This window comes from Hyperoodon ampullatus (genome assembly GCF_949752795.1).
Source record: "Hyperoodon ampullatus genome assembly, chromosome: 1".
In the NCBI taxonomy this organism is placed as follows: domain Eukaryota; kingdom Metazoa; phylum Chordata; class Mammalia; order Artiodactyla; family Ziphiidae; genus Hyperoodon; species Hyperoodon ampullatus.
In genome coordinates, this window is record NC_136914.1 from 117,376,611 (window position 1) to 117,402,199 (window position 25,589).

General features: G+C 42.4%; 1 protein-coding gene across 1 annotated transcript in view; it reads right to left on the bottom strand.

Moving 5' to 3' along the window:
• Nucleotides 1-25,589, bottom strand: part of ACTN2 (actinin alpha 2) — a gene marked incomplete at both ends in the record, with an annotated part of 76,384 nt that overhangs the window by 27,899 nt on the left and 22,896 nt on the right. Inside the window, 6 exons of the mRNA XM_079704465.1 lie at nucleotides 2,754-2,835; nucleotides 5,786-5,864; nucleotides 7,664-7,751; nucleotides 12,429-12,515; nucleotides 13,395-13,514; nucleotides 14,432-14,546. Of these exons, the coding sequence (XP_079560591.1) occupies nucleotides 2,754-2,835; nucleotides 5,786-5,864; nucleotides 7,664-7,751; nucleotides 12,429-12,515; nucleotides 13,395-13,514; nucleotides 14,432-14,546 (571 nt within the window). The remainder of the gene's footprint in view (nucleotides 1-2,753; nucleotides 2,836-5,785; nucleotides 5,865-7,663; nucleotides 7,752-12,428; nucleotides 12,516-13,394; nucleotides 13,515-14,431; nucleotides 14,547-25,589) is intronic.

Below are 25,589 nucleotides of genomic sequence, written 5' to 3' on the forward strand. Positions count from 1 at the left end.
ACAACCAGTACTCAGCGGAGGGAGGAAAATAGAGAAACAGTTTTCATAACCTTTTAAAAAGCATGCAGGGCTTCCCTGGTGGCGCAGTGGTTGAGAGTCCACCTGCCGATACAGGGGACACGGGTTCATGCCCCAGTCCAGGAAGATCCCACATGCCGCAGAGCGGCTGGGCCCGTGAGCCATGGCCGCTGAGCCTGTGCGTCCGGAGCCTGCGCTCCGCAATGGGAGAGGCCACAACAGTGAGAGGCCTGCGTACCACGAAAAAAATAAAAAATAAAATAAAAAGCATGCAAGGTAGTTAAGATGAGGAAGAGTTTCACCAGTTTTCACTACAGGTTTGTGGGTGAGCAGCCCAATTAGCCGCTTGAAAATCCCCATTTAGGGTTCAGAGACTATCACAAATTCCAGGAAGGAAGGTCAACAGCAGCAGGCAGTGGAGAGGCAAGGATTCGCCAAAGGGATTAAGTGATCTGAGGGGAGGAGACCAGTACAAGACATTACAGTAAAAGAGCAGCAGAAGTAAGAACACATTCATAGGAAGCTGTGGGGAAGCTAAGTCCGGATGCAGGTGGCAAAGATGCAAAGGGTAATTAACAAATGGAGGCTGATCTGCTGGGGAGTTGGTTATACCACAGCTCGCCCCTCACCCAAGTCAGTCGAGTTCATAACTCTTTCACCAGAAGACTCTTACAGAAATTGCTCTGCAAGGAAAATAATATCGTATGCAAGCATTTTTCTGAGCCATTAAAAAGGAAAGAAAAAGAAAAGTAATAAGAGACTAGGATGTGTCACAAGGGAGCAAGAAATGAACAGAGTGCTAACGCATCCCATCCACTCAGAGGATACGCGGAATATACGCCCAGACCAGGACTCAGAGACTAAGGGAAACCCAGGAACGAGAGGATGGTTAGCCTCCCAGAGTAATAATGACAGTAATCCTGAGCTCACCCTCAACTGTAGGAAATCAGGGAGGCACCAATGAATGGAAAGATGAATTTACTAAATGTCGCCTGTTTTCTCCTGTCTTCAGTATCCTAGCTGTTGATTCAAGTGGTAAACTCTGGGTAGTTATTTATCGTATGGAAAGGTCAAAGGACAGAGCACCCAAATGCAAACTTAGCTTAGAGAGGACAGACAAGAAGGAAAAGGTATTTTCCTCAGTTGCACTGTGCCCCCAAAAATGATAGGTGGAGTCCTACCTCCTGGTACCTGTGAATGTGACCTTATTTGGAAGTAGGTCTTTGCAGACGTGATCAAGTTAAGATGAGGTTGTGCTGGGGGGAGGTGTGGCCTGAATCCATGATGACCGGTGTCCTCATAAGTAGAGGGAAAAAGACACAGAGACAGACGCAGAGGGAAGATGACCATGTAAAGACAGAGTCAGGGGCTTCCCTGGTGGCGCAGTGGTTGAGAGTCCGCCTGCCGATGCAGGGGACGCGGGTTCGTGCCCCGGTCTGGGAAGATCCCACATGCCGCGGAGCGGCTGGGCCCGTGAGCCATGGCCGCTGAGCCTGCGCATCTGGAGCCTGTGCTCCGCAGCAGGAGAGGCCACAGCAGTGAGAGGCCTGCGTACCACCACCCCCCCCCAAAAAAAAAAAAAAGACAGAGTCAGAGACTGGAGTGATGCTACCACGAGCCAAAGAACACCTGGGGCTTCTAGAAGCTGGAAGAAGCAAGGAAAGGTCCTTCTCTACAGACTTCAGAGGGAGCCTGGCCCTGCCAACACCCTGATTTCAGAGTTACAGCTTACGGAACTACAAGAGAGTAAAATTCTGTTGTTTCAAAAGCCACCTACTTCGTGGTGATTTGGTACAGCAGCCATGATGCAGTCACCAAAATTAAGGAGGAACAGAAGACTGACAACTGACTAGAATCAAGGTCTTTGCTTTTCCCCAACAATGTTAATTAGCAGAAGCAATGAGCCGATTGAGAATAATAAGATTAACAACAAGCACAGTAATATAAGTCCTTGAGGGCCGGGCCCTGCCTTATACATCACATCATCTCCTGCAGCATCTCCAGGGTCTTATACATAGTACGTGCTCAGTAAGCGTCTGCTGAGTGAGAGGTGACTCATGCATAAGTGAAATGAAGGAATGGTCTCCACGTATCTGTGCTTTAAATGCTGTGCCAGGGTGAAACTCACATGAACTCATCTCAGATAAAGGGCACAGGAGGTACTGAAACTAGTCTCCAGCATGAGGGCCGCTAAAGCTGCAAAATAGAGAGGTTCTAGCGCTAACAAAACTAAATTTAATTTGGACAAATTAAAAATGAAACTTGAAAGTTTGAGAGGCACATGATGCATGACCGCTCCATAGTCTAGATTGAGATTCTATGACTTCCAGTTGGAAGGAAGCATTTTTTTCCTTGTGGAGTCTTAAAGAACAAGGAGATTTATTTGTTAAATTTCTATGTGGTTTAAAAAAAATGTTGTTAAAATAAAAATAGGAAGCTTTCCATTGAAAATCACAAACCAAAGCATTCTGTTTCTTTGCCAAAGCTGAACCTTTTACCCAACCCTTTCATTGTAGTTTTGCTGGCTTGGTTTTGAGCTGGATTCTAAAAAATAATTTTGAGCAAGCTACATACGAAATTCTCTAATATTCATGAGGTCAATGACAGAAACTTCTTAGGAATCCTAAGTCCTTCAGATGTAACCTGGCTATAAAGTTTACAGGTCTTTATGTGTGGTCATAACATAGGGAGGCAATAGATTTTCTTTAAGTCAATAAACATAATTTTCATCTCACCTTCAGCATCCAACATTTTGGGAATATCCAGGTGCTTCTCTGCAATTTCCATGGCCAAGTTGATATTTCCTATTGGGTCATCCTGCATGGAAAACAGCACAACCAGCTTTTTAGCATATTTTTTTGAACAGGACTTACGACTGTTTTTTATATACCTCATTCTGGGGAGGAAACTTTCCCATCCACACATAACCATAATAGGATAAGATCTTCCTTCTTATCTTTTCCCAAACATTTCAAACATTTAGAGAAATATCAAAAATGACATGAAAATCACCCAATCCATGCACACTCCAACTTCATAAAATGTGAGCAAAAGGTTGAAGAGAAGAGATACTGTGCAGCTAGAAGGAAAGTTGTGAGGTATTTTCTCATGGATGGAAAAACACCTGGATACCTCAGCGCTGAGCTTCAACTCTGGGTAACAAAAATCTAGATGATTCCAAAAGGAAGCATGAAGCATACATTTTCCACATCTGGAAGGTGATCATGGAGAATATTCAGTACCACACTAACTTTGTTTATTTTTGTTTTAAATATAAGAAAACACGCTGCTTTCAGCATGTTTAGGTGAAACTTTTAGGTCAGTAAGAATATTACAAGATGGCTACAAAGAGCAAAAGTTAGGTTTCTAGGATGTTAAAGACCACAAGAAATGAAAGAAACTTAACATTATAAAAGAAAATTGTGAAGAAATTTTTGTTCGTCCGATTGCGTTTGTCTTCCACGGTAAAACTGGTTAAATATATACGCAACGTAACAAAATACATTGAACCAGAGGTGTATAACTGAAATACTGAAAAATTAAAAGAGGTATTTAACATTTCCTGTTTTAATCTTCTAAAGAGATTAAGTATTGTGAATCTGAAATGGGATGGGGGTATGTAAGACAGAAAAATCAAAATGAAAAGTAGTGTTAGTACAAGGATGACTGTAATGAATTTTAACATCAAAGCCATTTAAACATTTCAGAAACTGCAATGATTTGCAATAAGCACAATCACTTTAATACAGTGAAACATCTAAAACATAGAGGCTGCAAAAACATTCGGTGCTCAAGGAAGAAACCAAAGCAAGCTTCCTGGCCTCTCAGAGTTTACTATCATTTCAGGCAAAATGTTTCTTCAACTCTATGCTATTTTAACAAAGCATATAATCATTTCACTAAAAGCAGCCATATAAAAAGGTGAGTCTTACCTGCATATTTTATGCAAATGTTTAGAAAACCAAATAGCTAAGTAAAAGTTTCTTTTTGTTCTTAATATATAAGAAAACTTTCAGCATTAAAAACAGAGTAATGATTCTGAGTCTTTGTGAAAGCTATCTCACTTACACTGTAACTTAGATAAAATGTAGCTATTAAGTGTTTTCTTGGCTCAGCTACTGGTATGTGACCCTGGGAAGATTAAGAATTCCTCCCTTCTTCATCTGTAAAACTGGGATAATCAGTACCTCCTTTATAGATGCATGATATTATATAGTTTACTGTGCATTATGAAGATTGAATGACTGTGTATGTATAACATACATAAAATATATGTATTAATATTAACATATATGCATATAAAACATTAATATATGTAATATTCACATAGGTAACACATACTAATACATATATATAATAAACATATATACTTATTTATTAACAGTGTCTAATCTAGAGCTATAGAAGTATTCACTGCTATGGTTAATTATCATTTTTCCACCCATCATAGGTGGCCAATTACCACGTCTGTTGACCTTTTGTAATAGAAACTGACCATTATAAACTGCTAATGAAATGAGGTCTATCTAGTATAATCCCTTCATTTTGCAAATGAGATAAAGAGTAATTGAAAAAAATATACACCGTCTCTATGTTTGAAATGTTTCAAAATAACTCAGGGATGAGAATATATGCTTGGGGAAGTCAAGAAACTCTGGCTGCCCCGTTCCCTTAGGTAACCTTCCATTCGTGTACAGTAGCTCTCATCTTCAGGATACAAGTACATTTTTCATGTGCTATCCTGTCGTCAGTGGAGAGAGGCCAGGGGAAGGGTGGTGAGCACGTGACAACTGCAAAGGTGGCAAAAGCCAGGACACTCTTCCTACTACCCCCTGTGCCACACGGGGAGGGCAGCATGCAGCAGGACCGGATTCCACACCAAACACAGCGACACGAGGTGCACGGCCAAGGAAGCACGCCAGCAACCAGAGGAAATGTGCCCCCCTACTCCTGTGAGGAATGGTCATGGGGCGGGCAACACTTTCCATCTTAAGTCTTTACACGGCATTACTTCTAGGACAGATGGATTGCCCACCACAAGATTTACAAGGGGCCAGGATTTCTTTTTTCCATCACAGATCACATGTGCAAACTACTTTTAAAGAAAGAATGTGCAGACTATTTGAAACTTAAGCACAATAAAGCTTAAGCTTAAAGGGAGAATGAAAGTTTCCTAAGCTGAAAACCTAAGTTCCCTAAGTTAAATTTTCTGAAAAGAGAGAGAGAAAAAAAATCCCCCAAACTTCTTTTCTAAGGGTGCAACTAATACCTTGTATCAATAGCAAGATAAGCATCCCTTTTGTGAGAAACAAGTTAATCAACTCTAAGTAAATATGTCAGCAACTAAATCCTTCAGAAAAGGTAAGAGGAATTTAAGAAGAAGGTTTGGGGTATTTGAACCTTTCTCTCTGCCCCTGGCCCGCCTGCCCTGCAGCAAAACAGACACTTCACTTCTCATATTTACAACCTGGGAATGTAAAATCTCTAAGAAACATGTATAAAAGCTTTCATAGGAAATCAAGCCAAATCAACAAACATATCGTAACGTGGGCAAAAAGGTGACTTGGCGTTGGGTCTTGTCCTGCCCTAATTATAACAGGTGAGTATTTTCTCGCCACCCTTCCTGTTTTCATCCCGTGCCAGGCTAGCTGGGAGGGCATGCTGGCAGCAGCCTAGGTGTTGGTGTGAGTTCAATGCCAATGGGCTCACTTCCAGGACCACATGCTGGGGGCGGGGCAGACACAGCATGCCAGGCCCCCCAAATGACCTTGTTCAGCTTTGAGTAGTCAATGAGGTCGGGCCGGTGTCTGTGGATGAGTGCACAGAGTCCAAGGCCGTCTTTCCAGCTGCACGACGGTCACGGTCGGGAGGAACAGGAACACAGGTTAATGGACAGGCAGCAGCAAGGGGCTGACCTTGGTCAGACGTTGGCCTGAAATCTCGGACCTGGGGCCCCAGGTACCTCCCTCCCTCCCCCACCCAGTGACACCCTGGCCCCTTCCCTGGACTCTCGCCTCCCTCCCAGGGTCTGCCACCCCCCTTACCAGTCTCCTTTCCATCTACAGCTTCAGGCCCAGCCTTGCCTGGGACTCCCCCTAACCTCCCCCCACCCCCGCCATGTCCTGCCCTGGTCCCTGCTGTGCTGGGAGAACTGGCAGGGACTGGAGGGAAGATGCTCCCTACTGTCCCCCTCCTCCCTCAGTGCCCAGCAAGCCCGGCTTTCTCCTCTCTTCACCAAGTCTGCATTCTAGACCTGACCCCCAGAGTCTGCCCAACAGACACAAGGACATCCACCCAGAAATGCCCAGGACACACTTTCCTCCAAGAGCACACTCCTTAGTATACTCAGTACTCCCCAGTTCTCCTCTATCTTTCTTCATAAGGTTCCTTTTTGTTTTAGGTTTCTTCTTTTAAAGGAAAAGACGTGTAAGCAGCTGAGGGACTTAGCAGGGAGGGTTTGGATTTCTAGTCTGTCTGCCCAGAGACACCAGCGCTCACTGTTCCCCGACACCCCCAGGCTACGAGCTCCCAGGTGATGAGCGGCGGGTTCACTGAAGACCAGGAACCTGAGCCTGGAAGGGTAGGGGAAGAAGGAAGCCCCTGGGGCCACACTGTCGAAGGGCTCGAGCCCATCTTGGGCCAGAAGAAGAAAAGCAAGAAGGTGAGTGGGAGGCCAGGCTGGGCCCTGAGACATCCACCCAGCAGGTCCCACACCCTGATGGCATGATGTACAGAACAGGAAGCCTCCTCCTCACCTGTGTGCACTCAGGGCGTGGCTGGCTCAGGGCCTAATAATACTTATCTACCTAGATAACCTCCCCAGTCTGTCCTGGTAGCTTATCCATATCATTTTTTTTTTTTTTTTTTTTTTTTTGCCGTACGTGGGCCTCTCACTGTTGTGGCCTCTCCCGTTGCGGAGCACAGGCTCTGGACGCGCAGGCTCAGCGGCCATGGCTCACGGGCGCAGCCGCTCCGCAGCATGTGGGATCTTCCGGGACCGGGACACAAACCGGCGTCCCCTGCATCGGCAGGCGGACGCTCAACCACTGCACCACCAGGGAAGCCCCATATCCTTCATTTCTTTTCTCTGATCTATGGGGGCCAGGGACCTATTTATATTCAAGGGTAACCCACCACACAGAGGGAGAAAATAGAAACACCTGACAAAAGATCTGCGCGAGAAAAAGACTGAAGCAAGGGACAATATCATGCTCTCAGATTATATCTGGATTTCCTTCATCCAGTTCCCTACAGTTTTTCAAACATGATTTGCCTACTTCTCTCCAATCCCAGCCTACAAAGCTGACTGATGAAGCATCTTTTTGGGCACGACAGAGAGGAGGGATGGGGTGGAGCTCGTATGTGGGACATGCAGACCCTGCTACGGTGTCTCCTTGTCACTGAGAATCCATCCCTGCCACATCCCTGCATGATACTCACTTATAAACAGTGCCAGCCTCCCAAACCTTAATCCAACGTTTTCCCCTGAGAGACCCTAAGCATCAATCATTCTGGAGCCTGAGCTCTACTACATACAGAAAACGCACATCAGACAGGAGGAGACACAGGAGTAAATAAACATTGTTCTCCCTGCCAACCCAGATTCCAAAGAGAATACCAGGACCCCAGGGCCCTGGATGCGCACCTGGTGTGGAAGTTCTGAATGTTCACATTTCTGTAAGGAGCAGTCTTCCTTTGACACCAAAGCAGCAGACCTTCTTTGGCAGAGGTTTCTGTAATGACAGCCAAGAAAAAGTGTCCACAGGGAAACACTCACCCTCACTGCTCACTCACCCAACTTCTAGTCTCTTGCTAAAGAGACCTCCCAGGGGGCCAATGCCAAAGGTAACCTCTCTTCTCCAGTCTCTGCAAGAGGATGGAGCTGGAACCCTGCTCCCAGGGACTGACTTCTGAGGCCACTTGAAGGGACTTGAAAAGGACAGTGCAGGAGCTACAGCAAGTTATGACATGATGGATACAAAACTGGACTTCAGGGTTACTGGTAATGTACCTTTTGGATGAAAATTTGTTTTAATGTGCATAATTTATGACCTAGCTATCCCGTCATTTATCTCATTTATAATTTATATTCTTAGGTAATAAATGGAATTCACAGAGCCCACTGTGTCTGAAATGTATTCCCTTACCCACTGATTTTAAAATACCTGAAGGTTTTTACTGGCAAATTCCAAGTTTGGCCACTTGGGTTCTGACCAAGTTAAGAAAGCAACCAACCCTGTGGCAGCCATGAAGACGTGCTGCTCAGATGTCCCGCTGCAGGGAACACAGGACAGAACTGATATCCCAGCTGCCACACTCTGAATCCGCCCTGCATTCCCCAGAGGCCACACTTCTTCAGGGCTACTCCAGCCACAGACTGTGTGAGGGAGGGGCACCAGAGCTGGGCCATTCCTGCCACACATAGGACTCCTCTGAGAGCAACTGAGGCTGAAGAACTCCCCATTGGCCTGCTGACCCTGCCTGAGGATCACTTCGCAGAATGAGATTCTTCTTTCTCAAGCCCTTCCTTCCCCAGCACGGGGTGTCAGCCAGGCGCTATGCCTGAAGGGGCTCTGCCATCTCCTGCTTCTCCCCACCCTTATCCTCCACAGGCATTTCCCCCAACAAATCTCTTGCATTTCTGTTATGGATGGAATGTTTGTGTCCCCTCAAATTCATAGACTGAAGCCCTAACCCCCAATGTGATGATATTTAGAGATGGAGCCTTTGGGAGGTAATTAGGGTTAGATGAGGTTGTGAGGGTGGGGCCCTCATGATGGAATTAGTGCCCCTATAAGAAGAGACAGCAGAGTGCTTGCTCAATCTCTCTCTCTCTCTCCTTCTCCCTCTGTCTCTCTTCCCTCCACCCTCCTTCTCCCTTCCCTTTCTTTCTCTGCCATGTGAGGACACAGAGAAAAGGGAGCCATCTACAAGCCAAGAAGAGAGCCCTCACCAGAAACTAACTATGCTGGCACCCTGATCTTGGTCTTCCAGCCTCCAGAACTGTGAGAAAATTAATTTCTGTTGTTTAAGCTACCCAGTCTATGGTATTTTGTATGGCAACCTGAACAGACTAAGACAACTTCTAACACCATCTTGGCACTTGCTTCTTAGAGGACCCAAAGTTTTATACATCCAAACACTCCTCAAAGCCACTTAAATAACTGGGATTATGCTTGTATTTACATCTTAATAATTTAGAAAGCTCCTATGAACATGTGGACTCCTAACCAACATTGGGACCTGGCCTTCCATTTCAGTAAGAGCTTAAGTTGATTTTTTCATATCAAAGTAAGTATTCTGTAATTATTTATCTAAATTGTCCATTTCTAGTTCAGATTTTTCTTTGACCCATAACCCATATGAAACACCCCCCCACCCCTCACAAACTTCCACATGCTCTAAGAGTAATTTGAATGATTCCTGATCTTGTCTCTTATCTACCAAATTCCTGTTAAGGAAAACAACTGAAAGTTCTAAGACTTTATTAAAATATTAAATGGTATAGATATCGAAATATGGAACTCCATACCCAGTTGTTCTGCTATACACACAACTGCCTGCCTTTGGGGTCCTGGCAAACGGAATTAGTAAGAAAAAGTGTAACAGGAGGAAATAATCCAAACTTTTTTATAAAGTTTAAATGACACTTAGATTAGAAAAGTAAACAGAGGTAAAGTAGATCAATACAAGCTTACAACTGCCACTTAAGCTTAGATTTATCAGTCATTGAGTTTCACTTAATTTCTGTCTGAATACGTCTGAACACTCTTAGGTTATGAATGGTGAACAAAGTTTTTTCCTTATTGAATTGGCTACTCTAACAAAGCTGACTCTCTCCCACCCCAAGTCCATTCTGAGGCATTCAGCAAAAGGTTACAAGCCTGTGCCAAATAGTACATGACTGTGGTACCTCTGCCCCGCCCCCGCAGGTGTAGGTTAAACCTGAGAAGTCCACACACGGAACCCTGATGGTGGGTATAAAAAGCATGTCATAAATAGGTAGTGTCATTGGTTATTCCATCATGAAAAACCATAGGATGCACCAAGGAGCCCCATCTACTTGGGCATCTCCGCACTGCCCTCACCAACAGGTATGTCAATCTCTCATTTTCCTTCTTCGAAGAGGTCCATCATTCTGTTGATGGAGACTGGCTCCTCAAAGAATTCAGTTTAATAACAATGTCATTTTCCTACATAATATACATCATCAAAATAAATTAGACAATTTTTCTGTAGATTTACAGAAATTAAGTGAGGTTGTTAAGAAATGACTCCATGGAAGTAAAACAAGTAAAAATATAAGTTAGCAAACTAACTCCATCTGCTGTGTGGGACACTGGAAGACTTCTGCTTGAAGAGATTTAAGCACCTTGTCAGTGATATCACACTTTTGAATGTTTATTTCTTAGTCTTTTTTTTTTCTTTTTGTGGTATGCGGGCCTCTCACTTCTATGGCCTCTCCTGCTGCGGAGCACAGGCTCCAGAGGCACAGGTTCAGCAGCCATGGCTCACGGGCCTAGCTGCTCTGCGGCATGTGGGATCTTCCCGGACTGGGGCACGAACCCGTGTCCCCTGCATCGGCAGGCGGACTCTCAACCACTCTGCCACCAGGGAAGCCCTATTTCTTAGTCTTTTTAAAAGCAGATTAGGGCTTTCCTGGTGGCGCAATGGTTGAGAGTCCGCCTGCCGATGCAGGGAACATGGGTTCGTGCCCCAGTCCGGGAAGATCCCACATGCCGCGGAGCGGCTGGCCGCTGAGCCTGCGCGTCCGGAGATTGTGCTCCGCAACGGGAGAGGCCAGAACAGTGAGAGGCCTGCGTACTGAAAAAAAAAAAAAAAAAAAAAAAAAAGCAGATTAGTATATCTTTCTATCATGATGTTTTATGAAATACTATGCTTTGACTATCTTATCTTGGGCACATAAATAATAAATTGGGGAACCTCTAATGGATCACACCATTCATAGTTACATTTGAAATAGAATTAAGTTTTCAATTAGTATTATCACTAATTTGAAATCTGTAACCAATCAGAAGAAAACCTGAGGTCAAGCTCACCTCTGTAATATTTGTGGGAAAAGGATTTGCTAGTATAGCAAATGCAGTGGTGTGAACAAGATTTTTAAAAATAATATTTGTTCTATCAAGTGGGCTCAACTGCTTAAATATTTAAATGCCGAAGTATATAATAAAATTGATTAAATGATTACAAACTATTCTTTTTTAATAAAGCAGGAACTTTTAAAAAGCAGATTATTATTTTCACTAGCATGAAAGAAATGTACTTTAATAAGAGTACATTGTATGAAAGTTTTCAAATTCAGACTCTTCATAAATTCGAGTTGGCTGTTATTCCTGAGCCTGAATTCTTGAGGTTTTAATATCATTATATCTTAGTTTGATTTTTAGAGGGCATAAGTAAACTCCTGGACAGAATTATGAACCATGCTCCCAGCCCTGACCATTTGGGTGCGTGGTTGCCTTCTAGGTGACAAAGTTAGAGGAGACTGCCTGGTTGGACAAGTCAGACCACCCTTAAGTACGTTCTTTTTTTTTTCATATTTATTTATTTATTTGGCTGTGCTGGGTCTTAGTTGTGGCATGCGAACTCTTAGTTGCAGCATGCATGTAGGATCTAGTTCCCTGACCAGGGAACGAACCCAGGCCCCCTGCATTGGGAGTGCAGAGTCTTAACCACTGTGCCACCAGGGAAGTCCTAAGTATGTTCTGCAGCTATACCTTTTGTGATTTGAGTGCTAAATAGGCCAAGTTCTAATTTTAAGAATGTCAATTTGACACTTTTGACAGTGCTGAATTCATCAAAATGTTTTGGAGTTCAGTGGGCGTAAAAGACTAAAGATCTGCATCTTCAGTGGCAGTGCCGAGGATGAGGGTTATGTTACAATGATGGAACAGTTATTGGGCCAAAAGACACAATTACAATAGAGATTTTGTTTAAAAAGGGGGGGGGGGGCAGAGAGGGAGGGGAGAGAGAGAAAAAAAGAAAGAACAAATGAACAAACTCAGATTTCAATCGATTATCTTTCAGCACTTGAAGGAAAGCGTTTCAAGATATAATAGTCTAAAGAACTGTTATAGTCGTGAACCTACTAGTATAATAAGCAATAAAGAAGCTCAAAAAATGCTCATTTTAAAAAGCGACTTCTGTTCTGAACATGTACTCATCTTTTCCAAAATGATTCCACCCCCATGAATGAAGCAGCATTGCTGGGGTCTTTTTTCATACAAATAGAAAATTTGTGAAAACCCAAGTCGCGTATCTTTCATTCAATCCTGTCAGTGACTGTTCAATTTTACAAAAGCTTATCCAAATCCAACTTCATCAGTTCAATTTACAAATTACGCTAAGTATCTTAATACGATCAGGTTTTTAACCCTGTCCTTTACCTTCAACGGAAATATCCTGAATAGCAAAGCGCAGGATGATGGTCCAGATCATACCCAGCGTCATCTTCACGTTGCCATCAACAATTTCTTTAGGTAAGAAAAAACAGCAACAAATGAGGGTAAAGATAACATAATCAGCACATAAAGTTTTCCTGTAAGTTATGAGTCTCCTGTAAAGTTTTGACTTCAGAGCTACTGGAAGATACACACATGGAAAGACCAGTTTCTGTTTTTGTAAGTGTCGCAGCGTGTCTAGTTATAAATGTGGTATTCATAATCAAATGTCTACAGTTTAAATGAGTTGTGAATTAATAATGAACACAAAGCTTGCATATGCAAAGTCACTGAAAACAACCCAGGGGTTTCCAAGGTTTAAAGACTAGATGAGCCAAGGTTCTAAATAATCAAACAGAGAGAACACCGGGTCATCTTTACCCAGATCCCTCTTCCCGAGCTCCCCAGCTGGCAGGTTCTCGGGCTCAGTTGTATAGAATGAGAGGCAGGGCAGTCTCAGCTCCTGCCAGACTCACCAGGACTCCCAATCTCCCACAGAGAATGGAGATCCTTCCTACTAGTTCTTATTAAGAGTCACTGGGATGTACAAGTTCTTTCTCATTTGGATTATCAGTTTGAAAAAGACAGCATCATATTTGACTCTTTTTTTTTTTATTTTTGGCCACACCATGCAGCATGTGTGATCTTAGTTCCCCAACCAGGGATTGAACCTGCGGCCCCTGCAGTGGAAGCTCAGAGTCTTAACCGCTGGACCACCAGGGAACTCCCTTGACTCTATTCTGTACAAATGATCCTAGAGCCTTGTCTCCCATTCATGGTGCCTGCGGGGAGCCTGGCAAGAGAGGCTGACACAGCAGATGGGGGGAAGGAAGCAGGCATCCAGCTGCAGGCCCACTGCCCCACGGGGAGGTCTGTGCGCGGTCAGGGTCATTCCCATCACACCCCATTTACCTTCCGCCCCGATGGACACCAGCTTCACGCCTTTGCTGGCTATGTAATCCAAGGCTTTGTTGACGTTAGCGATTTTGTGGAATCGCATTTTTCCTCGGTCAGGTTTGGGCAGCCTTTCCCCTGTTGGATGAAGCAAGAGTCGTGTAGACACAGAGAAAGGAGATCCTTGATGCAGAATCAAGATGCCAAAATTCAGAGTCCGTGCCCTCCTTAAATGGGAATCATTATTTGACTGTTCCTTATGTGTTCCCGGTTTCTGTAAATCACAGTACTTTCAAGGTCAAATGGACCAGAGGGGAGCTGTGCTATTAAGGCCATATGCTTTTCAGATTTGCTGGGAGAGTCCGGTTTGGTCTTTGAGCCAAAGTACGAATGAGTAAGAAAGAAGCTGGTTGGTGCCCCTGCCGCATTCAGAGGTGCTGACCAGCTGTGGGAGAAAGTCAGGGAGCTTCGTTCAAATCACAGGGCTCATCTCAGATGTGGAGTTACGAAGACACCTGGGTCAGGGCCACCCTGCCTTCATCCTTCCCACTCACACCTCTTTAATTAAGCCTGATCCACTCTCCAGTCCAAAGTCTAAACCAGCCAGCTGAAATTCAGGGCAAAGGATAACCCCTCAGGGACTTTAACTCCTGTTTTCAGAGTTAAGCCAACATGTACACTGGTCTTTGGCGTGAAAGACAATTTCTGTAATACATACTAGCTGGACTTAGTGGAGAGGGCAGCCTGGTGGGCAGTCATATAAATGTCATTTTCTCTTCTCTTATTCTGTTTCGAAGTCGGTGGTAGAAACATGATTTTAATAAGTCAATTTTCAACAGAATTCACTCCTTTTTTAGAACAGAAAAATAACTCCAGGCAGACTGCTCTTTGGAAAGGTTTGCTTTGCCAATAATACCATCTCCCCCAGCCAGGTTCAAAGGGAGCTTTTGTTTTTTTTTAAAAAAAAAAACAACAACAGATGCGTATCTACTGCTTGGACATAGAAGTACGTGTAAGATTGGGTATAACACGTATGAAAAATGTTTAAGACTCACCTGAGATGACTTCCAAAAGCAGCATGAGCTTAAGGCCATTCCGGAAGTCTTCCTCGATGTTCTCGATCTGAGTGCCAGCTTTCCTGAGGTGGGAGTTACACCAGGCAGTGAAGGTCTGCAACGAGAAGCAAACAGTGCTGAGCACAGCCCCGTCAGCACTCAGAGCCCCTCCACATGGACCAGGCCTGACATCTTACACATCCTGGGGAGAACAGGAGGCTGGGGCATCTTGGACCTTTGAGAGAAAGCAGACCGAATTGGATGGAAAGCATGATTTGAGGCCTGAAGGTAAGATTTTAATAAACTTTCCTCTTTAGAGACAAAAAAAAAATCATTTATGGGGTCTAACCACCTGAGGAATTTTTGCCTTCAGTTTAGAAAGGTAACACATTTGGGATTAACATATACACACTACTATATATAAAATAGATAACCAACAAGGACCTACTGTATAGCACAGGGAACTACACTCAATATTTTATAATAACCTATAAGGGAAAAGAATCTAAAAAAGAATATATATATATTATATATATGTATATAATATATATATAACTGAATCACTGTGCTGTATACCTGAAACTAACACAACATTGTAAATCAACTATACTTCAATTTAAAAAGAATAAAAAAATTTTTAAAAGATACTATGTTTACACCTATGCCTTTGCCTTCTGAAAACCTCTTATTCTGTAGGAAATTAGGATATGCTTATTCCCTGCATACAACAGAAATCAGCGTGCTTGCAGAATGGATGAATAAATTATGCTTAAAGAATGTTCAAAATGTCGTACTTTAGAGCAGAGGGTGGGCGGCATTGTGCAGTAGAAAGGGGAAGAGAAGAAGGACCCATAACCACTAATTATCTACAACTAGTTTATCCTGGATGAACAACAGTTGTAAGCTAGTAACTGAACCAATTAAACAAAATTGCAGTATAGTCAATCATTAATAACAATAGTAGTAGTAGTAGCAATAATAATGAACTCCTACTGACATATTCCAGGTCCTGGGCTAGACCTCGGATTTCAAAGACAATTAGATACAGCCCTGCCCTGGAAGGGTTCAGAGGCCAGTCATGTTAACAAATGACTAGGGCAATATTAAGCAGAAGGATGAACTATATACTAAGTGGCATCCAAAGTCATTGTTTATTTTTCAAACTTCTTTTAACTTGGTTTCCACTTGTGCACTATTTCCTGCCAAAACCAGATTAGAAATGCTTCTGGCAGCTGCTGGCTAAGAATGCAAACTGTGCCCTTGTCACACAACAGCTGCTGGGCTCCGGAACAAAGTGCCGGCACATTACGCTGCAGAGAGACAGACAAACGGGGTTTGTGTTATAGATAAAAAATGAACCTCTCAAAAATAGAGTTTCTCCAAGTAAGACTACAAAAAGACACAGTTTTCCATAAAAATGATTTTTCTGGGTAATAAAAAGGATTTTCAAATCTGACTGATGGGCACTTATTTCAAGAAATATGTGATGGTATTTGCAGCAACATGGATGGACCTAGAGATGATCATACTAAGTGAAGTAAGTCAGAAAGAGAAAGGCAAATACCATATGATATCACTTATATGTGGAATCTAAAATAGGACACAAATGAACTGATCTACAAAACAGAAAGAGACTCACAGATACAGATAACAGACTTCGGGTTGTCAAGGGGGAAGGGAGCTGGGGATGGACTGGGAGTTTGGGGTTAGCAGATGCAAACTATTATATAGAGAATGGATAAAGAACAAGGTCCTACTCTGGATGAAGTGAGAGAGTAGCATGGACATATATACACTACCAAATGTAAAAGAGATAGCTAGTGGGAAGCAGCTGTGTAGCACAGGGAGCTCAGCTCGGTGCTTTGTGACCATCTAGAAGGGTGAGACAGGGAGGGTGGGAGGGAGACGCAAAAGGGAGGGGATATGGGGATATATGTATACGTATAGCAGATTCACTTTGTTATAAAGCAGAAACTAATATACCATTGTAAAGCAATTATACTCCAATAAAGACGTTAAAAAAAGATCCTACTGTATGGCACAGGGAACTATATTCAATATTCTGTGATATACCATAATGGAAAAGAACATGAAAAAGAATGAATATAGATGTATAACTGAATCACTTTGCTGTACAGCAGAAATAAACACAACACTGTAAATCAACTGTACTTCAATAAAATAAATTTAAGAAAAAGAAATATGTGATGGAATTAAATTCTAGGACAAAAATAAAATGTAGGTATTTTCTTGGATTTCCAATAATAAATGTTATTGTGAGAGCCGAAACTAATAGTTATTTCTCCTAAAACACATCTAAACTTTAGTCAGGTCTAAACAGAAGAGATACTCTAAGTCATATACTCTAGGTCTGCACCCAATCAATATGGTAGCCAGTAACCATAATTGGCTATTTAAATGTAATTAATTAAAATGAAAGGAAATTAAAATTTTAGTTTCCCAGCTGTACAAGCCATCTTTCAGAGTGTTCAAAAGCCACATGTGTACAAGCACATCTGTACTGGATGGTGCAGATGTGTATGGAACACTTCCAGCATCACAGAGAGTTCTATTGGACAGTGCTACTATACATAATCAAATTTTGTTTTTTGAAGCTAAGATTATTAACAAGAGTCTATTATTACCTGGGTTCAAAATTCAAGTGGTACAAAAAGGCATACAGTGGAAAGTCTCCCTCTCACTCCTGTTCCCAGCCACTGAGTTCCTTTCCCCAGAGGGAACAACAAAGAGATTCAGTGTCTTGTGTTTCTCTTCAACAATATTCTATACATACGTAAACACAAAGGCACACACATCTTTTTTCTATCCCTTTAACACAAATCATAATATACACATTGTTCTGCACCTGGCTTTTTTATATTTTTAAAGAAAACTATAACCTAGGGTCATTCAATATCAGCAAAGAGCATTCCTTTTTATGGCTGCATAGTATTCCACTGTTGTGACTATACCATACTTTATTTTCTAACCAGCTCCTTGGATGGACATTTAGGTTGCTTCCAGATAAGTAAGTTCATACAGTGAAAAACTTCCCAGGCCCCATTTTCAGCAAGCAAAACTACTTTAAAGGTTTTCTGTTTGTTTTTCTTTTTTTCACAATACCAAGACTAACCATATACCTAACCTTTTGGGGAAGGCACAAGAGAACAGTGGGTTATGGAACTGACAGAGAAAAAATTATAATGATATAAAATATTTATTTAGTTTTCTTTATCTATACTCTAATTAAAAATGGGCAAATATTGCTGGTATAAATTACCTTAACTTATTACCATGTTATTTAAGTCCCTTCATAATATAAGTATCAGAAGCACTTCTGGATAGAACCCCAAAGCTTTTCATGAAATCAGTGCAGGTTTCCTGACCCCCACTATGGAACACTGTGAACATCTGCTGGATACCACCTTTTTTTTTTTTTTTCTTGCGGTACATGGGCCTCTCACTGTTGTGGCCTCTCCCGCTGCGGAGCACAGGCTCCAGACGCGCAGGCTCAGCGGCCATGGCTCACAGGCCCAGCCGCTCCACAGCATGTGGGATCCTCCGGGACCAGGGCACGAACCCATGTCCCCTGCATCGGCAGGCTGACTCTCAACCACAGTGCCATCAGGGAAGCCCCTGGATACCGCCTTTTTCTAGGCATGCATGCGATGAAGGTAACTTACCACAGGTAATTTTTCAGTTGTGCAAATCCAGAGAATGAACTGAATCTACCAGGTCAATTTTGTCAGTTAAGCCTAATGAAGTTTCGCTTTCTTTAATGAGTATTCCGAAGAGCCAATAAAGGTGATGACTAACCAACTCAAATGTGAAAAAGGACCCCAAGGCTCTGTGATAATAGCTTGCAAAGAGGCCAGTGCACTCTGAAAAGGAATTTTAAGCTTTATTAGACTGTTTAATTTTCATTCTATTTACAGTTTCCATTACCATGGTCTACAGAGACTGTTCCTACGCCTTCCCCATTGTCCTCCGCTTCTGTGAAAATCCCACTAATCGTGGAGGAGATAAAAACAAAATCCACCACAGCAGCAACAAAATCCCACATATGGTACCTAAAAGATTTCTTTGTGGGGACTTCCCTGGTGGCGCAGTGGTTGGGAATCCGCCTGCCAACGCAGGGCACACAGGTTCAAGCCCTGGTTCGGGAAGATCCCACATGCCGCGGAACAACTAAGCCTGTGCTCCACAACTACTGAGCCTGTGCTCTAGAGCCCATGTGCCACAACTACTGAGCCCACGCGCCTAGAGCCCGTGCTCCACAACAAGAGAAGCCACTGCAATGAGAAGCCCTCACACCGCAACGAAGAGTAGCCCCCGCTCGCCACAACTAGAGAAAGCCCGCGCGCAGCAATGAAGACCCAGTGCAGCCAAAATTAAAATTAAAAAAAAAAAGACTTCTTTGTGGATCTTTGATGGCAACATGCCTCTTTAAGGTCCCTGTGAACTAAATCTGGGAGAACTGAAATGGAACCAATGTAGGTCCATGTGGTTTTGGAGGGAGGCTCCTTGGTTCAAACCAGATTAGGAAGGCAGGTGTCCTTTCTTAAAAGACATGGTGTTACAAACCAGATAAAGACCCTCAAGGAAAGAGGCCAATGTCTCCCCAGCCCAAAGCTCACCTCAGAAGCTGCCTCATCACATCTGAGGTCCTCCAACCTCCTCCCTTGCTTCCAACTCAAATCTTCCTCTACCTCTCTCCTAGAGAAGAGCTTCTTCCCTGCCCCTGTTCACCTAGTGATAAATACATACACTTTTTGCATCTTGAAAACAAGCACATAAAAAAACCTCTCAGAGCCACACAAAGAGAACCAAGATGGGAAAGCATGAACCGTCTACCTGCAGACAGGAAAGGCTGATGCTTCCAGTCCTTCTTACCCTTCAAAGATGCTCACGACAAAGGTAAGGGAATGATGGACCTAGAGATGATCATACTAAGTGAAGTAAGCCAGACAGAGAAAGACAAATATCATGATATTGCTTACATGTAAAATCTAAAAATAAAAAGTGATACAAATAAATTTATATACCAAACAGAAGTAGACTAAAAGACATAGAAAACAAACTTACGGTTACCAAAGGGGAAACGGTGGGGGGAGGGATAAATTAGGAGTTTGGGATTAACAGATACACACTACTATATATAAGATAGATAACTGACAAGGACCTATTATATAGCACAGGGAACTATACTCAATATTTTGTAATAACCTCTAAGGGAAAAGAATCTGAAAAATAGATATATATGTATAACTGAATCACTCTGCTGTATACCTGAAATTAACACACCATTGTAAATCAATTATACTTCAATAAAAATAAATAAATATATATGTATATATTAAAAAAAAAAGCTAAGGGAACGAGTGTTCAAGTCACAGAGGAAAAGATGGAAAGGCATGGGAGTCACTGTCTCACTTTGTATATTCCTTAGGCAATGGGAGCAAATATTAGCATTTCTTCCTGAAACATACAGAATCATAACCCATGAGTCACTGGCCAGGATGGACAGTCCTGTGGCTGCAGACTGGTCTCCCTGCTCATACAGGACCCTCTCTGGTCATGGTACTGAAACTCTCCAAAGACAGGGAGCAGAGGAAGAGGGCCTGGGGGTTAAGGCCATGTGCCTGTGACTTATAGTATTATGTTTTCCTGGGATAAGTCTGAAGGATACTCAAACAATCAGTGGTCGCTGCCCCATTATCTTCCTGAACATAATCTAGAGATCCAGAAAATGCTCCTCAATCCCTGAAACGTGGTTGAGAAAAATGTCAGTTGGAATAACCAACACACGGAAGCAGCCTAAATGTCCGTCGACAGAATAAAGGATAAAGAAGATGTGGTACATATATACAATGGAATATTACTCAGCCATAAAAGAGAATGAAATAATGCCATCTGTAGCAACATGGGTGGAGCTAGAGATTACCATACTAAGTGAAGTAAGTCAGAAAGATAAAGAAAAATATCATATAACTTATATCTGGAATCTAAAATATGATACAAATGAACTTATCTACAAAACAGAAACAGACTCACAGACATAGAGAACAGACTTCTGGTTACCAAAGAGGAAGGGTTGGGGGGAGGGGTAAATTAGGAGTTTGGGATTAGCATAGACACACTACTATATATAAAATAGATAATCAACAAGGACCTACTGTATTGCACAGGGAACTCTACTCAATATTCTGTAATAACCTATATGAGAAAAGAATCTGAAAAAGAATGGATACATGTATACGTATAACTGAATCACTTTGCTGTACACCTGAAACACAACATTGTAAATCAACTATACTCCAAAATAAAATAAAAATTAAAAAAAGAAAAAGAAAGAAGAATGTCAGTTGGAGTTTTCCAGGAATATCTGTTAGCAAGAATTGCTACCCCCATTCAGAGGCCATACCTTCTTCCTTGAAGAACATACTAGCAAAGTCCCAAGTCCATAGGAATCCTAAGACCACTGTCTTTCTGAAAGTTAAATTATATGCCATGACAATCAATACAATGTGCTTAACGGCAAAAAAGCACTTATTAAAAAAAAAGGGACTTCCCTGGTGGTCCAATGGTTAGGACTCTGTGCTTCCACTGCAGGGGACGCGGGTTTGATCCCTGGTCAGGGAACTTAGATCCCAATGCCGTGCAGAGCAGAAAAAAAAAAAAATAGCACTTATGTCCTCACTGAAATACTGAGATAAGCTTGAGTTACTGAACATTATGCATTTGTATTTGGTTTCTTTTTAAGTTAATTAAGTCAATTAATTCTACAGACACAACAACCTACATTGTAGACTATTCCAAAGAGAGAAGAGAAAACAAGGTCTTTTAATCAAAACGAGTAATATCTGTGATTATATATATTGTTTAAATAACACAAGTTTGCATCTCTACCTGGAAAAGATGATCAGCTGGAGACACAAATAAGAAGCAAAAAGATCAATCCTGAATCTGACACGGTTCTCTGAGTTTGAGTCCATCTCATACCATCAGTTAATTATTAATTCTTCTAGCAATAAGGCTCTAGGGTTGGGCTGCCTCCTATAAGACTATCCCTGTTCAATTTACTATTCCATTTTCTCCGAACAAAAATCTGGCAACACAACAGCTATCAATTTCTTTTATACTCTGTTAACCAGCTTTTATTTTCATAATAACTGCATAAAATACTAATTAGAGGTCACATTTCCTAACATGGAGGCTCACTACAGCCACTGGGCGTTTCTGAACAAAATAGAACAGGGTTTACTGAGGGCTGGGACGTTTGGACAGCACCTGCAGCATGAAGCTCAGGATAGGCAAGCCTGAATAATTTTCAGCTTTTAAATCCACTAATTATAAACAGCATTGTCACTGGGAGTCTGGGGTTAACAGATGCAAACTTTTATATATAGAATGGTTAACAATAAGGTCCTACTGTCTAGCACAGGGAACTATATTCAATATCCTGAGATAAACCACAATGGAAAAGAATATAAAAAAGAAAGTATGTATATATATGTGTGTGTGTGTGTGCAGCTGAATCACTTTGCTATACAGCAGAAATTAATACAACATTGTAAATCAACTATACATCAAAAAAAAAGAGAAAAACAGCATTGTCTATCAGGTCTAAACAGGTTTGGGGCACCATCAGAGTGTTCTACAATTTTGAGTTGGCTTATCACTTACTGTTCTCAGAGAGTAAAGACATCAAGTGGCTAGCATGGGGATTCCTGGCCTGCATCCTATGGGTGGGACAACTGAGCCCCAGGTGAGCAGGGGCAGTGGTCCCTGAAAGGGAGCAGGGAGGGCAGGTGGAGCCCTGTCCAGCCCACAGCTGTGACTCAGAACTCGGATTCTATTTCTGACTCTGACACCATGCAATTATTTGTCCTTCACGTCCTAACACCTTCCCAGCTACCAAAAAATTGTCATCATCAACTTAATGAAACCATTCAAAAGGTTATCAGGAGGAGAAGAAATACAAAGGCCAGCCGGGCCACGTGACCTATTATCACAAAGGTTCTGAACAGCCTCCCAGGAAAAACTGTTGAAAACCACAGCTCTGTTAAGTTGATTTTCTAAAAATGCTCCATTTGTTTTTCTATTTACAATAATCATTATAACAGTGTCTTCTCTTCCACTTCACAAATTCTCAATTTGCCAGGATGCCTCCTAATCCATTTCCTCGTTCTTTTTAAATATTCAAAAAGTAAGGCAGGGGTGCAGGTGTCTAGAAAGATGCACACATTTTGTAAAACATCTGGTTAAGGGAGAAGGGGGGCAGCTCCAGCATTTAAGAAAGGACACACTGCCCTCCTGAAGGGCAGGCAGCCGCTCCTTTGAGAGGGCAGAAATTCCTGCAAACCATGTGGCTGGCAGAAGCAGATGTGCTGGTTCACCACAAAGCTTCGCCACCCCTCAGCCAGAAAGACCCTGACCCACAAATCACAGGGGGAATAGCACTGGGTGAGCCTGGACAATGCCACAACACCCAGAAAAATGGGCCACTCCAGCATCACATCAGAGAAATCAGCAGAATGACCTTAAATTGAAAGATTCAGACACTCAACTATCTTTAAAAACATTTAAAAGGTGTTTCTCAGGATCGCAGACAGAGAACAGACTGGTGGTTGCCAAGAGGGAGGGGGTTGGAGGAGGGATGGAGCGGGAGGTTGGGATTAGCAGACGTAAGCTATTATACATAGAATGGATAAACAACAAGGTCCTACTGTAGAGCACAGGGAATTATATTCAATATCCTATGAGAAACCATAATGGAAAAGAATATATATGTATAACTGAATCACTTCACTGTTCAGCAGTAATTAATACAACATTGTAAATCAACTATACTTCAATTAAAAAAAACACCTAATAATTTTTTTAATGTAAATTGCCAAAAAAAAAAAAAAAAGGTGCTTCTGCTGGAGTTTATACTAACTTAGGATAGTTCTCTGGGCCCAGCAGTCACTCAACAGTCGTCACCGACTGTTCAGCACAGTGAACGCCGAAAAATCATCTGATCTTGAAAACATTCCAAACCTTCAACGTTACCAAGCATCCAAGTACCCTTCTCAACTACAGACATTTAAAAAACTGAATCAAAGCAAGAAGTACGGGGGCTTCCCTGGTGGCGCAGTGGTTGAGAGTCCGCCTGCCGATGCAGGAGACACGGATTCGTGCCCCGGTCCGGGAAGATCCCACATGCCGCAGAGCGGCTGGGCCCGTGAGCCATGGCCGCTGAGCCTGCGCGTCCGGAGCCTGTGCTCCGCAACGGGAGAGGCCACAACAGTGAGAGGCCCGCGTACCGCAAAAAAAAAAAAAAAAAAAAAGAAGTACGTAAGTAGAAGAGTGTTCCTTCTAAGGATGCTGCATGTGCTACAATCAATTACCAGATATCTCGGAAGTCCATTTGGGGCCCTCCTGTTCTCATAACCGGCATAACCAGGCAGCTAACGACACAGTGGGCAGCCCTTTCTCCACCACCCACAAATCTCTGCTTAGTCTCCAAGATCCTGCTGGATAACATGGCATGCAACAGCTCAGTTTAGCAGTCCCTAAAAAACAGCGACCCTAAAATCCGAAGCCTGGCTCTGTGACCAGCTCAGCGTCTGGTGTGGGCAAGTCAGCTCATCTCTCCTGTGGCTTATTTCTTTCCTTTTCTTTTCTTTTCATTTTATTTTTAATTTTTTTAACATCTTTATTGCAGTATAATTGCTTTACAATGTTGTGTTAGTTTCTGCCGTATAACAAAGTGAATCAGCTATACGTATACATATATCCCCATATCTCCTCCCTCTTGCATCTCCCTCCCACCCTCCCTATCCCACCCCTCTAAGTGGTCACAAAGCACGGAGCTGATCTCCCTGTGCTATGCAGCTGCTTCCCACTAGTTATCTATTTTACGTTTGGTAGTGTATATATGTCCATGCCACTCTCACTTTGTCCCAGCTTAACCTTCCCCCTCCGTGTCCTCAAGTCCATTCTCTACGTCTGTGTCTTTATTCCTGTCCCGCCCCTAGGTTCTTCATAACCTATTTTGTTTTGATTCTGTATATAAGTGTTAGCATATGGTATTTGTTTTTCTCTTTCTGACTCACTTCACTCTGTATGACAGACTCTAGGTCCATCCACCTCACTACAAATAACTCAATTTTGTTTCTTTTTATGGCTGAGTAATATTCCATTGTATGTATGTGCCACATCTCCTTTATCCATTCATCTGTTGATGGACACTTAGGTTGCTTCCATGTCCTAGCTATTGTAAATAGTGCTGCAATGAACACTGTGGTACTTGACTCATTTTGAATTAGTTTACTCAGGATATATACCTAGTAGTGGGATTGCTGGGTCATATGGTAGTTCTATTTGTAGTTTTTTAAGGAACCTCCATACTGTTCTCCATAGAGGCTGTATCAATTTACATTCCCACCAACAGTGCAAGAGGGTTCCCTTTCCTCCACACCCTCTCCAGCATTTATTGTTTGTATATTTTTTGATGATGGCCATTCTGACCGGTGTGAGGTGATACCTCATTGTAGTTTTGATTTGCATGTCTCTAATGATTAGTGATGCTGAGCATCCTTTCATGTGTTTGTTGGCAATCTGTATATCTTCTTTGAAGAAATGGCTGTGTAGGTCTTCTACCCATTTTCGGATTGGGCTGTTTGTTTTTTTGATAATGAGCTGCATGAACTGCTTGTATATTTTGGAGATTAATCCTTTGTCAGCTGCTTCATTTGCAAATATTTTCTCCCATTCTGAGGGTTGTCTTTTGGTCTTCTTTAGGGTTTCCTTTGCTGTGCAAAAGCTTTTAAGTTTCCTTAGGTCCCATTTGTTTATTTTTGTTTTTTATTTCCATTTCTCTAGGAGGTGGGTCAAAAAGGATCTTGCTGTGATTTATGTCATAGAGTGTTCTGCCTATGTTTTCCTCTAAGAGTTTGATAGTGTCTGCCTTACATTTAAGTCTTTAATCCATTCTGAGTTTATTTTTGTGTATGGTGTTAGGGAGTTCATTCTTTTACATGTAGCTGTCCAGTTTTCCCAGCACCACTTATTGAAGAGTCTGTCTTTTCTCCATTGTATACTCTTGCCTCCTTTATCAAATATAAGGTGACCATATGTGCGTGGGTTTATCTCTGGGCTTTCTATCCTGATC